General features: G+C 46.4%; 1 protein-coding gene across 5 annotated transcripts in view; it reads right to left on the reverse strand.

The window, feature by feature from the left end:
- Positions 1-15333, reverse strand: part of SBF1 (SET binding factor 1) — a 67295-nt gene extending 51962 nt beyond the window's left edge. For all 5 annotated transcript variants that reach the window (XR_014492786.1, XM_083365176.1, XM_083365177.1 and 2 more), the window contains exon 1: positions 15098-15333. Coding sequence is in view for 4 of the 5 variants with exons in the window: in XM_083365176.1 (XP_083221302.1) it covers positions 15098-15152 (55 nt within the window). In the remaining variant the exon portion in view is untranslated. The remainder of the gene's footprint in view (positions 1-15097) is intronic.
- Between the last annotated feature and the right edge of the window lie 481 nt (positions 15334-15814).

The following is a 15814-nucleotide window of genomic DNA, read 5'->3' on the forward strand; positions in this document are numbered from 1 at the left end:
CAATAGGGCGAGCTGGGATTGCCGTCACTAAGCGACACAGTCTCCTAGCAACAGAAATTCCAATTTCACTCACTGCTGTAACTCAAGGACCCCTTGCATTTTGCTTTCAGGGCCAACACGGCCTGCTTTCTCAAGGAGGCGCCTAAAACGGACACGGTGTTCTAGGTGTGGCATGACTGAAGGAGAAGAGACAGGTAATCTTTATGGTCATTTTTTACTGTGGGCACACTGGCACACATTAAAAATGGAATTCTGTTGCCTGCTCTCAAAAATGTACACATACACAGCAAAGATACAAACACGCTATGTACAATGTACGTATATACCTACACCCTTACATATACTTAACATATTCTTAAAAAGTCATTCAAAGTCATCCCCTCCATAACCCCAGCACGTTTGAGAGCCGAAGCAGCCGCAGCCAAGCAAGGCGCCACCATCTTGGGAAAAAGAACAGAGAAAAATGAAGATTTCACCCAAACCTGACCTGATATTTCTGACAAAGCAGCCAAGGGGCCCCTATGCCTTTTTGCACCAGCACTTCAGTTCATGTTCCGTTTATGACCTGCCAAGATACCAATTCATTTTTCTTACTGCCAAAAGGTCCAAAAGCAAGTTTCAGGTGTAATCTAAACTTGACATAAAATTTTATTAACAAATAAAATATTTAATAAGTATAACATGACAGACAAATTGCTATATACAGTGGTTCTCACTTGTAGAGGCTATACCCAACTTGGTCTGCAACCTCTAATACAGGAAATTAGAGACAGCATGCTGCACACCAGGCACTAAGGATTGTTATTGTAAAAAAAATGGCGAAAGGGGAGAAACAGAAAGGAAATTGGAATAAGTAAACCACAAGAGAGACAATTAAAAACTACTACTTACTCTATTTCTTAAGATCCTGCAAATAGCCAAAGTTTGACCAAGGACGGTGACGTCGTAACAGCATCTCACACCTGGCCCTCCTCTTTTTACTAACAAAGGATGTGTAGCTCGCTGTTGGCGCGAGGGGTCCCTGGTGCTCTCTCAGCTCGTTTTCTTGGCAGGGCACTGAAACCTGGTTTGGGTAACGAATGAAACGTCTGCCAGAAAACAAGCAAGCTTGGAGAGCACCGGGGACCCCTCACCTTTTTCTCCAGCAAAGGTTAGTGAAACTGGTGCGCATCCCACTGAAGAGGGAGGCAAGCCATTCTCCAAAGCGCCCGAAGGGAGGACAAGAAGCAACGGAGGGAAACAAATCCAGGAGAGAAGCAACCTGGAACTAAGGAGAAACTTCCTGACAGTGAGAACAATTAATCAGTGGAACAACCTGCCTCCAGAAGCTGTGAATGCTCCAACACTGGAAGTTTTTAAGAAGAGACTGGACAGCCATTTGTCTGAAATGGGATAGGGTTTCCTGCCTGAGCAGGGGGTTGGACTAGATGACCTCCAAGGTCCCTTCCAACTTTACTATTATGTTCATGAGCTCACCTGTCCCTGATCATCGAGACCACGCGAACCTAGCCACAGCCACAGCCTAACCCTAACCCCCCAAGAAATGACCTCCACAGTTTGGACAAAGGATGGTCCAGAGGGAGTCTGTCTTTTGAGGGTCAGGATCCCCAGCTAGACTTAGACTAATGGCATCAGACAGGCTTCTGCCAAAGTTGAATACTTTGAAACAATGGCAGAAATCAGCTGGTAAATTAAGTATGCAATGGGATGTGCAACTTCCTTCAATTAAAAACTTTTCAACAGTGTAAGGGCCTTCCATTTACTCTCACTAAATTGATCCAATAAATGGTGAGAGGGGAGAAACTATGACACCATTAAAGAGTCAGAGCAAACAAGTAACCTTTTACAGTGTCCAAAGCTAACAAGGAAACAAACCTCTGAGTTCCAGGAAAAAAACATTCAAACTTAAATAATTCTGATACAAAGAAGCAATCTAAAAAGTTTAAACTTAAACAAGGGCAGCTGAAGAAAAAAAGTAAAAACATAAAGAACTATACAGTAAGTAAACTGGCTGGGAAGCCACAATTTAACCGACTGTTTAATATTACAGCTGAGTCTAATAACAATCAAAAGGGTGAAAAAAGAAATTATAAGAACAACTTATGTTAATTTAATGACCACTCATCTTGGTGAGAAGAAGAGGACCTCGACTGCTTGTCGAACTCAAATAACGATGCAATTTCTGGGACCTTTTGCATTTTTGAGGCCCTCTCTGATTTCTTATTTATCTTTTTATAACATTTCTCTCTGGCAGAGTCTTTCCTGCCAGGCATCCCCCGCCCTGGAAACCTCGTCCCCACTGGAGATGAGATTGCCCCCCCCCCCCACGCTTGCCTTCCACAAGTCGAGGCCTCTCTTTCGCTGGGGGGGGGAGCTTCCTGGATGGCTATTTATCGACTGACCCAGGACTTGCACTCGGCCCCATATTATTATGCATTATGGCTTTAACCCAGTTCTAATTTGGCTTCAACTGTTTTTATTTTAACTGATATCTGTATCTTGGTTTTTTTTGGGGGGGGGGTGTATTTATGTCGGCATGGTGGTTTTAATTAGGTGAGCTATCCAAAGCCACAAATGAGAGAGGGGCGGCTATAAGAATGGAATGGAATGGAATCTAGAAGGGACCCTGGAGGTCTTCTAGTCCAGCCCCCTGCTCAAGCAGGAGAACCTATACCATCTCAGACAAGTGACTGTCCAGTCTCTTCTCGAAAATTTCCAGTGATGGAGCGCCCACGATTTCTGGGGGTAAAGCTGTTCCATAGTTGATTGTCCTCACTGTCAGGAAGTTTCTCCTCAATTCCAGGTTGCTTCTCTCTTTGGTCAGTTTCCAGCCATTGTTTCTCGTCCTTCCCTCTGGTGCTCTGGTGAACAACCTGACCCCCTCTGCCTTGTGGGAATACTGCTACCATGTCTCCCCTATTTCTTCTTTTTTTTTAAGACTAGTCAAACCCAAGTTCCGCAGCCGTTCTTCGTATGTTTCGGTCTCCAGGCCTTGGATCATCTTAGCTGCTCTCCTCTGAGTTTTTTCCAAACTCTCAACATCTTTTTTGTGATATGGTGACCAAAATTGGCTGCAGTATTCCAGATGTGGCCTTACTAGGGCTTTATAAAGCGGCACTAATACTTTGTGTGATCTTGATTCTATACTTCTGTTTATACAACCCAGGATTGTATTAGCTTTTTTGGCAGCTGCTGCACACTGCTGGCTCGTGGTCAAGCGATCGTCCACTAGGACTCCAAGGTCCCTCTCACGGTTACTGTTTTTAAGGAAGGTCTCGCCCAAACTGTACTTGTGCCTTTGGTTTCTCCTGCCTAAGTGTAGGACTTTGCTTTTCTCCACACTGAAACTCATTTTGTTGGATAGGGCAAATCAAATGAAAGTGTGAATGAAGGAATGAATAAATGAATGAGTGAGTGAGTGAAAAATGGAAGAGAGAAGAGAGAGACAGCCTTGGCGTCCAGTGTTGTTTCACAGACCTATTTCAGTGCTCTACAGGTTTTGTATTTTGCTACATCTGTAAATGCCGTCTTTTCCTTTAAAATTAAAAACTAGGGAAACACTGACAACATTCCACAAATAGCCTACACAATTACACATTTTGTTTAAATGACATGCACACAGACACACAGCAAAAGACAAAGGCCATTGTTAAACGTAATCCCGAGTGCAGGTGTCCAAGGGGTACAAAGCAAGAGGCCCTTCAGGTTGATCCTCAGGAACCCTTGCCCACTCTGTGGAATCTCGGACACCCACCCAGCCCTCCCCAGGAAATGCCCCCAGGCAAGCTGGTGGGAAGCTGGCCGTGTTTGCCCTGGTGCCCTCCCCCCCCCCAATACAGAGGACAGAGGTGCCTCTTCCAGATCTGCCTGAGAAACGATCAGGGAGAGAGGAGGCCGACTCCCAAGGCGGGAATGAAGGCGGGAGGGGGTTCAGGGCAAGAGACCCTTCCCCGTCACCTCCACAGTGGCCACACAAGCAGCTGCCTCAGGCACCAGGACGAAAGCTCAGCAGGGCTTGTATGAACCAGCAAAGCTCGAAAGAAGCTTGTTCGCTGGGTCTTCCTTAATGCGACAGGATGGCACAACCCTCAAGAGAAACACTTCATGAGATGCGGGCTCTTCCTGAGCCGTATTCTGACTGGGCTCCTCGGGATTGTGATCTTAACCTTCTCTGGGTGCAGACCAAGGAAAGGCATCTGGAGGAGAGTCTCCACTATCACACACGTGGAAGGGGGGGCCCGTCTTTGCAGCTGGCAAAATGAAAGACCCGGAGACAACTAATCCCAGTTCCCCGTCTCCTTTGCTTCATCCGTCCAGTTCTTCCCACAGTTCTTCATCCGTCCAGTTCTTCTTGCCACTGGCAAGAATCGGGTGGGAAATGCCAGCCTCCCAAGGTGGACTGCTGTGAAGACAAGGCACAGGCTCTGCCAGACCATTTAAGGCATGTGTGCCAAACTGCCAGCCCGCAGGCCAGTTCCATCACACATACGTAGACCATGTCCACCCCAGCTCCAACAATGCAAAATACGTCGCAACACATCACGATGGAGTTTGACACCTATGATTTAAGGTGAACCATTTTATTGTTAAATATTCTGTGATGTCAAAAGTGTTCTTTTCCAAGTGATGGTCAACATGTTTAATTGCACTGTGAGGTCAGAACGCAGGAAGTAAAAGCCTCTACTTTTATTGCTCGGTTTAAGAGAAGAGAAGCAGCAAGCCATAAAGTGAACAGATACGGGGACAAAATGTTTTCAAAGGCCTCTAGTGTCACGGGTTACATGAATCTGGATCTGACACAAGTCTCCTGAAGCACAACTCAAAATCTTTTTGCATCAAAACTTTCCAAAATGCACCAGGCAGCCCACCGTGTGATAGGAGAAACCGGACCCGGTCTCAAGCTAGCAGCCAAACCCTCAGAGGGCTGCGGGGTCTCTGCTGCTCGTGGGCATGCCTGGGACGTGGGTCCGGCTCAGCACCTCGGCCTGTTCTCCAGAGCACCCAAAGGCCAGGCGAGAGGCAACGGATGGAGAGATTTCTTGACAATTAGAACAATCCACCAGTGGAACGAACGGCTTACCTTCGGAAACGGACGTTTTTCTGAAATGGTACAGAGCGGGTTGGACTAGAAGACCTCCAAGGTCCCTTCCAACTCTGTTATTCTGTAAGTTCTCGACTTATGACCACAACTGAGCTGTGTTTCCAAGTGAGACAGTTGTCAAATGAATTTTGTCCCATTTTACGACCTTTCTTGCCAGAGTTTTAAGTAAATCCCTGCACTTGTTAAGTCACACGGCTGTAAAGTGAATCTGGCTTCCCCACTGACTTTGCTTAACAGAAGGTTGCAAAAGGGGATTACATGACCCTGGGACGCTGCGACCGTCATAAATATGAGCCATTTGCCAAGTATGCAAATTTCGATCACCTGACCACAGGCATACTGCAACAGTCACGTGAGAAAAAAAATCACATCACTTTTTTAGTGCTATTGTAACTTTGAATGGTCACTAAACGAATGGTTGTTAATTTGAGGACCACCATTATAGAAGATAAATTATAAATATATAATTTATAATGGCACAGAATTCTGTATTTGAGTTATGTACTACGAGAAGAAGCATTTCCCATCATAAAATTCCCAGCATCCTGTTTAAGAAGAAAGGATCCCACACTTTTATTTTTTTGCAGAGAAGCATTTTGGCCATCTTGGCGGAATCTGGGGGCAGAGTGAAAAGAGGGATCGGCCTGAGGTCCCTACATAGCCAGAAGCCAACCAGGTCCAATCTCCTTGCAATGCCATTGACCCTTATATGACTCCAAGCAGGTGCTAACCTTTACTTGAGAAGATTCCTGTAAAAGGCTTCTAGCAATAAATCAGTTTAATTGGACTTTCACTGTGTGGACCTGGTCTTTCGTGCCTGACACAGGGGACCTTAAAATCCACACCTACTCAACCTTTGACAGGATTTATTTGAAAATTTTCTCTGCCCCTCTTCCTGACCTCCTCAGCCTCCAAGCACTGAGGAAGGACCTCAATGGCACCACGTGGCTCGCCCTGGATAGAGATGTACAACGGAGTATCATTGGCAAACTGATGCTACCACACCCCATGGCAAGAGATGACCTCACCCAGTGGCTTCATGTAGATGTTAGACAGAACTGGGCAGAGCCCAAAGGCAGCTCAGAAAGCACAGGGGCCTTGTCTTTCATTGCCCTCCCCACAACGCTGACCGGACCCAGCCTTGCAGAAAGCCTAACCGCCACAATGCAATTCCCCCTCTCCCAACCCCCTAAGCTGACCCAGATGGGTATGACGACAGACGACACTGAAGGCCAATACATCAGTCCCTCGACATAACCACAGATCTCTTCAGGAAAACCTCCAAGGGTGCTCCAGAAGAGCCAGGTCTTCCGGGCTCTGCGGCTTCAGAGGGTGGGGCCTGCCATGGGAAAAGCTTGCCGCCTTTGGAGTCTCTAGTAGCAACATTCCCCAGAGGTTGGAACCCGGGACAAGTCTTCCTTCCCGGATCTCATGGAGGGAGCAGATTTTACTCCAAGATATCCAGATCCTAATTCATGAAACGCTTTAAAAGTTTCCAAGCAGAACAATAAGCACTCAGAAACCGACTGAAAGCGAGCGCCATTCTTGAAGTAGTGTTGTCACACACCACTACTAGCTGAGCCTGTTACTCATTGCACTGCAGCATTGACGAGCAGCCAGAATTTCCAGATGGTCTTCAAGGGCAGTCCCACGTAGAGTGAAGTGCGCCAATTCAAACAAGAAGCACAATAAATCATCCATAACGCTTCCTGATCTAGGAACCCCTTAACTGGTACCCAGGATGAAGGTGTACAAACCCCCTCCCCCCACTTTCAAGTTTCTCTTAAAAGCCAGATTTTAATGGATTTTCTGAAGCTCCGCAGGGTGGGGGCTACTGCGATTTCAGGAGGTGATCTTAAATGGGTAAAAACTGATCTGCCCCACCCAAATGGAAACACAGAAAACCCCAACCTTTTCTGTCCACAGGCAACAGCCAAGCAGAAGATAAAGTGCCGTGCATCCGTGTGTGTCCTGTGGCATCCCGGGAGAGCCAGATAGGGACAGTTGGAACAGGATGAGGTCACCCCTCTCTTTTAATCGAGTCATGTCAGCACAAACAAGAAGTCTATCTAACAAAATCCACGGCCACACCCCAGTTCACCACATTGGCCTGCTCAGAAAGAAAGCTTGTTGGGCAGAGGGGAGACATATTTCTGTACTGTCTTCGCCATCCAAATGAAATTGCAAACTCTCAAAATGAATATGGCGGAACAGCGAGATGCTGTTCCTCCTGACGGCAGCCAGCCTTCCTTCCCACCCTCCCCACCCAGGCAAAGAGGGGTGGGAGAGGCCACCTTCCCCCTCCCACCTCAGCCAGACCTTCGTAACGCATGTTTTACTAATAGCCAATCTGCCTTTAAAAGCAAAGCCTTTAAGAATCACCGTGGCTGCCATTCACTCATTCTCAGTGGACAGGGAAGCAAGGCAGGCGGTCCTCATTTTGGATAACGCATGTTTTACTAACAACCAATCTGCCTTTAAAAGCAAAGCCTTTAAGAATCACCGTGGCTGCCATTTACTCATTCTCAGTGGACAGGGAACCAAGGCAGGCGGTCCTTTCCCCACCGCAGCCAGCCTCAGGCAAGCCTCCCTTTCACGGTCTCAGCTGCTTCTCGGTTGAAGGCCAAACCCTTTCAATATTTGGATGGCCTCAAATGTGAAGTTATATAAAAATAATTATGAAATGTTATGGGGAAAAATACAAAAAGAATTAGATAGTTGGAAAAATTACAATTATCTTTATTGGGAAGAATTGCAGCAGTGAAAATGAATGTTTTGCCAAAATTTTTATTTTTATTTCAAATGATACCTATACTTAAAAAGGACTTAAATTTGGAGGAATGGCAAAAAGGAATTAATAAATTTGTTTGGGCAGGGAAAAAGCCACGAGTTAAATTTAAGATAATGCAAGATACTCGTGAAAGAGGTGGTCTTAAAATGCCTAATTTTAAATTATATTATGAGGCTGCTGCTTTGTCATCGATAAGTGACTGGTTTAATTTAACACAAGAGAGACTATTAAATCTTGAGGGTCATGATTTGTTGTTTGGATGGCATGCATATGTATTGTATGATAAGAAGGTGGATAATGTGTTTAAGATACATATTACAAGGTATGCTCTGTTGCGAGTTTGGAAAAAGTATAGACATAAGTTAAACTACAAGATACCCATTTGGGCAATACCTAAACAGGCAATAGAAAATATAAATGTGGGATTTAAACATGATGAGACTACATATAAGGAAATTTTAAGTCTAGAAAGGAATGTATGGCAATTAAAGCCATATAATATTTTAAAAGAAGAAAAGATTGTACAAACTTGGTTTCAGTATGGGCAATTACAGGCTAGGTGGAAAGAGGACCAGAAAACTGGTTTTTCGATGATTGATGAAAATATGGTAAAACAAATTAGAGATCAAGGTCAAGCACATATAAAAAGGATATATAATGCATTGATAGAAATTGATTCAGAAACGGAACTTGTCAAAGACTGTATGATAAAGTGGGCCCAGAATTTTCAAGAAGTTATAACAATGGATACTTGGGAAAAGATCTGGGTTAGAAATGTAAAATTTACGCAGGCCCAAAATTTAAGAGAGAATTTTTATAAAATGTTTTATAGGTGGCACTTAGACTCTAAAAAACTAGCAAGTATGTATCCGAACTGCCAGCTCAAATGTTGGAGGTGTGGTTGTGAGGATGCAACGTATTTTCATATATGGTGGACTTGTAAAAAAGTTAAAGCTTTTTGGATTAAAATTTGGTGGAATATGCAAAAGATATTTAAGAAAAGGATAAAGTTTTCTCCACAATTGTTTTTATTGGGTATTATTACAGATACTACTGTTATAGATATTAAGTTGATGTTGAATTTAATTACGGCAGCGAGACTTTTAGTAGCGCAATATTGGAAGAAGGAACAACTGCCGACTATAGAAGAGTGGACTTAGAAAGTTTCTAACTTGGCGGAGATGGCAAAGATTTCAGCGTATTTGAAAGATCAATCGCAACAGAGATACATTGTGGAATGGAGGAGATGGATTGATTATATCCAGAATAAATATGGGACTAAAAAGTTTCATTTAGTATTTGAATAAGTAGTGGATCTATATGATGTACAACTAGTTAGTAGTTATTTTATTAATATTTTGACAATGGTGAGTTAAAGTGCGATAGAATTTAATGTTTTATTGTTGTTAGCATATTTTAGATTATGTTTGTTTGTAATTTTATACCCTGTATTCAGCTCTGGGAAGTCGGGGAGGGGGGAGGGGAGGGGAGGGAGGGGTTGGGGAGAGGGGAGGGGGAGGAGGGGTTTTTTTTGTATTCAAAAATGTATTGTAAAACTTTTCAATTAAAAAAAATGTTTGGATGGCCCAGCTTAAAGGACCCCCAAAGGAGATCTCTCCTGCCCCAAAGCACTGCTTCTTTTAGCCCTGAACATAACCCTATTCCACAAAGACAGCTGGCAAACAAACATGACCCCGAGTAGCTTTTCCCTTAACGACTCTCAGGTTAGTTTAGTTTTTCTGGCGCATCTCTAGTTTCAAGGGGCAAAAGATGCTGAACATCACCTACCGGTATGTCTAAACTAAAAATTCTAAATTAAGTTTGCTAAGGAGTTACACAAAGTTCTTAAGAGTAGTTAGGATGAACTAGAATCCTATGGCACTTCATAAGTAAGTAACTTATATATTTACAGTGGATATAAAAAGGCTACAACCCCATTAAAATGCCAGGTTTTTGAGATGTAAAAAAATCAGGCTGAGACAAATGGTTTCAGAATTTTTTCATCCTTTAATACAGAGGTCCCCAACATTTTGGGCACCAGGGACCGGTTCCGTGCAGAGAGGTTCTTCCGCAGACTGGAAGGTGCGTGGTTTTGTGTGCTGCCTGCATCCCGTGGATGGGGCTTTGCTTGTTTGTGTGGACCGGTTGCTGGCATGCCATGGCCTGGTACTACTGGTTCACAGACCGGGGTGAGGTGGGAGACCCCTGCTTTAATATAATATATAAGCTGTATAATTCAATTGAAAAATGAACTGAAATCTTTTAGGGGGAAAAGATAAAAATAAAAAAATGTACAATAACGTGGTTGCATGAGTGTGCACACCATCTTATAAGGAGGGATATAGTTAGGTCCAGAATTATCCAATCACATTCAAACTGATGGTAAATAGTAGACAGTACATATCAGCCATCAATTAAAGTAACTCTGATCAAGCCCATATAAACTTCAGCTATTCTAGACATTTACTCAGTTGCCTCTTACGGGCAATAGAGGTCTGCAAAGAGTTTAGAAAGCATCAAAGGGATCTCATTGTTGCAAAGTAACAATCTCAAGACAGGTACAAAAAAATTTCCAGGGATTGGCTATACCATGGAACACAGTGAGAAAATATGGCACAACAGTGACATTACCAAGAATTGGACGTCCCTCAAGACTGATGAAAATAGAAGAAGAAAACTAGTTCAAGAGGCTTCCAAAAGGCCTTCAGCAATATTAAAGGAGTGCAGGAATTCTGGCAAATACTGGTTGTGTACTAGATGTAACAACAATCTCCCATGTTCTTCATATGTGTAGACTGTGAGGTAGGCAAGACGGAAACCTTTTCATACAAAGAAAAGCGTCTAAGCCTGGCTACTTTTTGCAAAAACCTACATCAAGTCTGACAAAAGCATGTGGGAAAATATGTTATGGTCTGAGGAGATCAAGATTGCGCTCTTAGCCATAATTCCAAAAAGTATGTTTATACCAAAACAACGCTGCACATCACCCAACGTACACCATACCCACCGTGAAGCATGGTGGTGGCAGCACGTTGTGCTTTGGGGCTGCTTTTCTTCAGCTGGAACTGGGGCTTTAGTCAAGCTGGAAGGAATTATGAACAGTTCCAAACATAAAGTCAATTTTGACGCAAAGTCTTCAGGCCTCTTCTAAATTGCTGAAGATGAAAAGGAATGTCATCTTTCAGTAAGGCAACAACCCAAAGCATAAATCAACAAAAAATGGCTTCACCAGAAGATCAAAGTTCTGGAATGGCCCAGCCAGAGCCCAGACCTGAATCCAACTGAAAATCCGTGGAGTGATCAAAGAAGGCTGTGCATAGGAAATGCCCTTGCAATCTGACAGATTTGGAGCACTTTTGCAAGGAAGACTATGCAAAGATTCCCATGGCAAGCTGTGCCAGGCTGATAGGCTTCTACCCCAAAAGATGCTTCAATAAAGGATTAGTTTAAGGGCAGGGACACTATACAACCACATTATCGTACTTTGTTTTCCCCCCTTAAAAGATTTGTTTTTCAATTGAGTTGTACAGTTCAAATGTTATATCAAAGGTGAAAAAAATTCTGAAGTGATTTATCTTGATCTGATTTTTTTTACATCTCAAAAACCTGGCATTTTAACAAGGGTGTGTAAACTTTTTATATCCAATGTGCCTATCAACTGTATATGTTGTGAATATCATTTCAACTCATTGCCATATGCTAAATAAATAAAATGGCAGGTTGTAACACTTAAAATGTACATTTTTGTAACAACAAAAAATAAAACATCCAAAATAAAAATATTTAAATCCCCAGAATAGTGAAATATTCATGGCATTATATAACAGCACAAAACAATGGCCTATTGTCAGAATACCTCCCTTCAATAATCTCTACAACAACATGAAAGGTACACAGCATCTCACACTGAGTAGAATAGTAGCACATTCGGCTGTTAAAGGCCCTCCAGAATAATCCAGTCTTTAAATAAAACTAATTAAACTGTGGTCTAATCTAACATCTAAGGGAGGCTGTTCTATAATATTGGGGTCGTGATGGAAAAACGCGGCTTCCTTACTTCACCCCACCCCTCCCTTATCTCACAAAAAATGTGGGACTATAAGTACTTTTCTCCTGGGACGTACACACTGGATAGGTCAGTTCTGGTTAGAGAAGGTGGTTCACGGCAAGCCCCGTTTTTTTGTTCAATGAATTACTGTTGCTCAGCAACATGGACCAAAGATGAAGGCCCAGCAACAGCGAAGGCAGGAAGCAGTTTTGCTGAGCTGGGGCAGGTGAGGCTTCCAAGGGTGGCTGTGCGTGGCCTCCCCCCCCCCCCCCGGGCACAATCACTCTTCCTCACCACAATTCTTGCTTAAGAAGGGAAGTGCCAGGATTGTGGTCACACAATGCCTCACTTTACAACTGCCTTATTTAGCAACAGAAATTCTAGTCCCAGTTCTGGTAATAAGTCAAGGATTACCCTTTCCACAATTTTTCATAGGAATTCAGCTTCCTTCGCAGGCTTGTCCCAATATACTTTTTTTTAATGGTGGAGAACTCACCCTTTGTTAATAGCGAAGTCAAGACCTTGCAAGTCATCTGAATAGTAGTCAAATAATAATTTTCTGGCTGGGCCCATAGTTCTTTGGGGAGAATCACTTAGATTCCACAGGAAAAAGTTCAAAATATAAGCATAGTGATGGAAATGGAAATTGGGAAAGTTGGCCTCCCTCTCCCACCCCATTTTTTTGTCATTTAGATAAGAATGACTTCCAAGTTTGCCCATCCTATTGAACCTTTCTCAACATCCTATCAAAATATTTTAAATACTTAATTCTTCCAATGGTAAATATCAGTCTTGAAGTAACACTTGTTTTAACAATATTATTGCTTACAGATTCTCTGCAGCACTTAACTATCTATTAATGTCAACATTAACCTGAAATTTACAATCTGATACTCAGCTCTTCAACAATGAAATTTTCATTGAAAGATTATAAAGTATTTAAAAGAATTCAAATAATACATAAGATTCCTTTATAAATGTCTAATGATAATTTATTAAATTTATATGCCAGCAGACTCCCAATGACTCCTATAGCTTTGATACTACCTAAAATATATTTATTATAGCTAATGGAATAACCCCCAAATTTATTAAACGGTTTTACTCCCACTATATATTGTGTCAAAAGAGCATTAACAGCTACTATACGTTATAGTAACATTATTTAATAATTTCCAGGACTCATCAGCATGTAAGAGCTGATAATCATTGATTCAACTCAAACCACTTTAATTTCCAAATGATTATGTATCATCAAGTCTATGTCAGAATAGAGAACGGAGACTCAAGAATGTGACTTTGCCCGGGCGGGGGGGGGGCTGACATTTCTAGAGCTGGTCCTGCTCTTCCCATCCTCATCTGCTCAGGTTCCGTGTAGAGGTTTTTCCGCGGACCGGAGGGGACGCGGTTTTGTGTGCTGCCTGCATCCCACGGATGGGGCTTTGCTTTTTTGTGCAGACCGGTTGCTGGCATGCCACAGCCCGGTACCGGTCCACAAACCGGGGATTGGGGACCCCTGCTTTAGCACACCAATTCGAGGCTAGACCTTCCTTTTCAGGTCAGAGATTGTTTGAAAACTCTCTCTGGCTTTTCGTGCCTGTTTCTACCTTCAGAGATACGGGATAGTTTATGTGACAGGCCTGTTAAATAAACAGAAGGAGAGCACAAATCTCAGGGCCTTAACACACCGCTTGGGCTTGATAAGGAGAACGTTTTACCTAACTCTAATTTCTTCTCACTAGTTGTTTTTAATTATTTCTTTAAATATATAGGGGGAAAATGAACAAAATAAAAAGCCCAAACAAGAATTAAGTAGCAATAGAAACTACATAGAAGTACAAAAAGGATAATTCAGGAAAACATAACTGAATTTGTAATTTTAAGAAGTATCCACATTTTTTTCTATAAAGACAATTGTAGAAACTGAGCTTTTGGGAACTGCTTTCTCGGTAGGGCTAAAACACCGCGGCCACCTATAAACAGAGACTTTTATGCTGCTGTATTTCAGTCAATGCTATTCCTCACGCTTTTAAATACCACTAACCCAAGAAAAGTTGTGCTGCAGTTTTTCCAACCTTCTGCTATACTAAATCTGGTTGCTAATAAACTGAATTTTCTTGGGTTGCCTCATTTCCTCCCTCTTGTGTGGCGAACAGAGCATCTGGGCGCGCTCAGTGGCTTCCCGTCCTCCAGCATGAAGCAGGAAACCGAAGCTGTCAGACGCCCCGCGCAGGCCGAGGAGGAGCCGCCGCCGCCGCCGCCGCCGCCGCCCGCTCGCTCGCCCACGAGGGCTGGGCCGCCTGCCTCGGAGCAGGAGCGCATCGCTGGCTTCGGCCTCGCGACCACCTTGGAAGCTAAAGCAGGCCAAGGCCGGGGCCAACTAGCAGCTCTTCGGACAAACAGGCGGCGCATCATCGGCGAAAGGCTCCGGACGCAACGGCGGAAGCGAAACGTTCGCCAACTCCCGGCCGGCGTGGGCGGAGGCAGGGCGGGGGCGAAGCACCGTTCCCCTCCAGACGGCCAGGCTCTCCTCCTCCTCCTCGGCCCCTGCAAGAAGGCGGCTTCCTCGCCGCCGCCGCCTCCCTTCTTTTCTACCTCGTTCGGGGCAAAAGGACCGAAACCCGCCCAGGAATCCCGCAGGCCCGCTCGCCCTGAAAGCCCGGCCCGGCAGCCCACCAGCCCCGAGGCCCCTCCGGCCCACCCGGAGGAGCCCTTCCGCCGCCAGAGAGCGGAGCCTTCGGCCGCAAAGGCCGCCGTCCCCGTCCGGCTCCCGGGTGGAGCGACAGCCCAGCCGCAGACGGGGAACTGCGCCCCCTCCCTCCCTCCCCGGCAGCTCCGGGCGGCGATCGGCGCCTCTTGGTAGCGCCCGCCGAGCGTCCGGGTGCGAACCCCCCGCCCAGCCCCGGGCCTTCCGGGCAGCGATGCGGGAGGCCTCCAAGGCCGCGCGGCTCCCCAAGACCGGCGGCCGCGCGGAGCCAGCGGAGCCTCCGGCACCCGGGAAGCGGACGGCTCGGCGGCGGCGGCTCCTCTTCCTCGGCGCCGAGGCTGCCCGTTACTCGGAGAGGATCCTCCGCCGCCCCCGCCCGCAGCGCGAAATCCTCCCCCGCCCGGCCCGGCCGCCCCCTCCTCCCCTCCTCCCCTCCCCCGGCTCGCTCACCGCGCTTGCCCGGGCCGAAGGCGACCACCACGAAGTAGTCGGCGAGACGCGCCATGCCGGAGAAGCTCCGCGGAGCCGCCGCCGCCGCCGCCACAGGAGGAGGAGGAGGAGGAGGAGGAGGAGGCGGCGGCCGCCTTGCGGATCATCACCGTCCAGACGTCGCCACTGTCGCTCCCGCCGCCGCCCCTCCGCCCCCGGGCGCCTCCAACGCCGCCGCCGCCAACGCCGCCATCTTGCCCGAGCCGTGGGTGGCCGGCCTGCCCAGAACGAGCTCAGGGCGCAGGCGCAGCTCCAGTATCCAGCCAATGGCGGGCAGCTCCACGGCGACAACGCGGTCGGATTGGTGGCTCGGATGCAAACGACCGCCCCTTCCCGTGTCCGCGCGGGGGTGGCCGGGGCCCTTCGCCGAGGCACTTCCGCCCGCCCTCCGCGGCACGGGCCCGCCTCCCCGGGGGCGTGTCCGGCCCAGAGGCACCGCCCCTCCTCCTCCTGCCAGCGCCCGGGGGAGGCGTTCGGGGAGGTGAGGCGGGGCTGGAGTCCGGGCGGGGGGGGGGGTCCTCTCCCCCGGAGCCACGCCCCCCGGCCTGCCCCTCCCCCCAGGGGCAGAGCAGAGGCGCCCGGGGCGGGGGCCGGTGGGCGGCAGCCGGGCTTTTCTGCGCGGCCTGGCGGAGCGGCCGAAGGGGGACGGACGGGACGGGCGAGGCTGCTGACCGTCTG

Source organism: Vipera ursinii, assembly GCF_947247035.1.
Source record: "Vipera ursinii genome assembly, chromosome: 6".
Lineage (NCBI taxonomy): Eukaryota > Metazoa > Chordata > Lepidosauria > Squamata > Viperidae > Vipera > Vipera ursinii.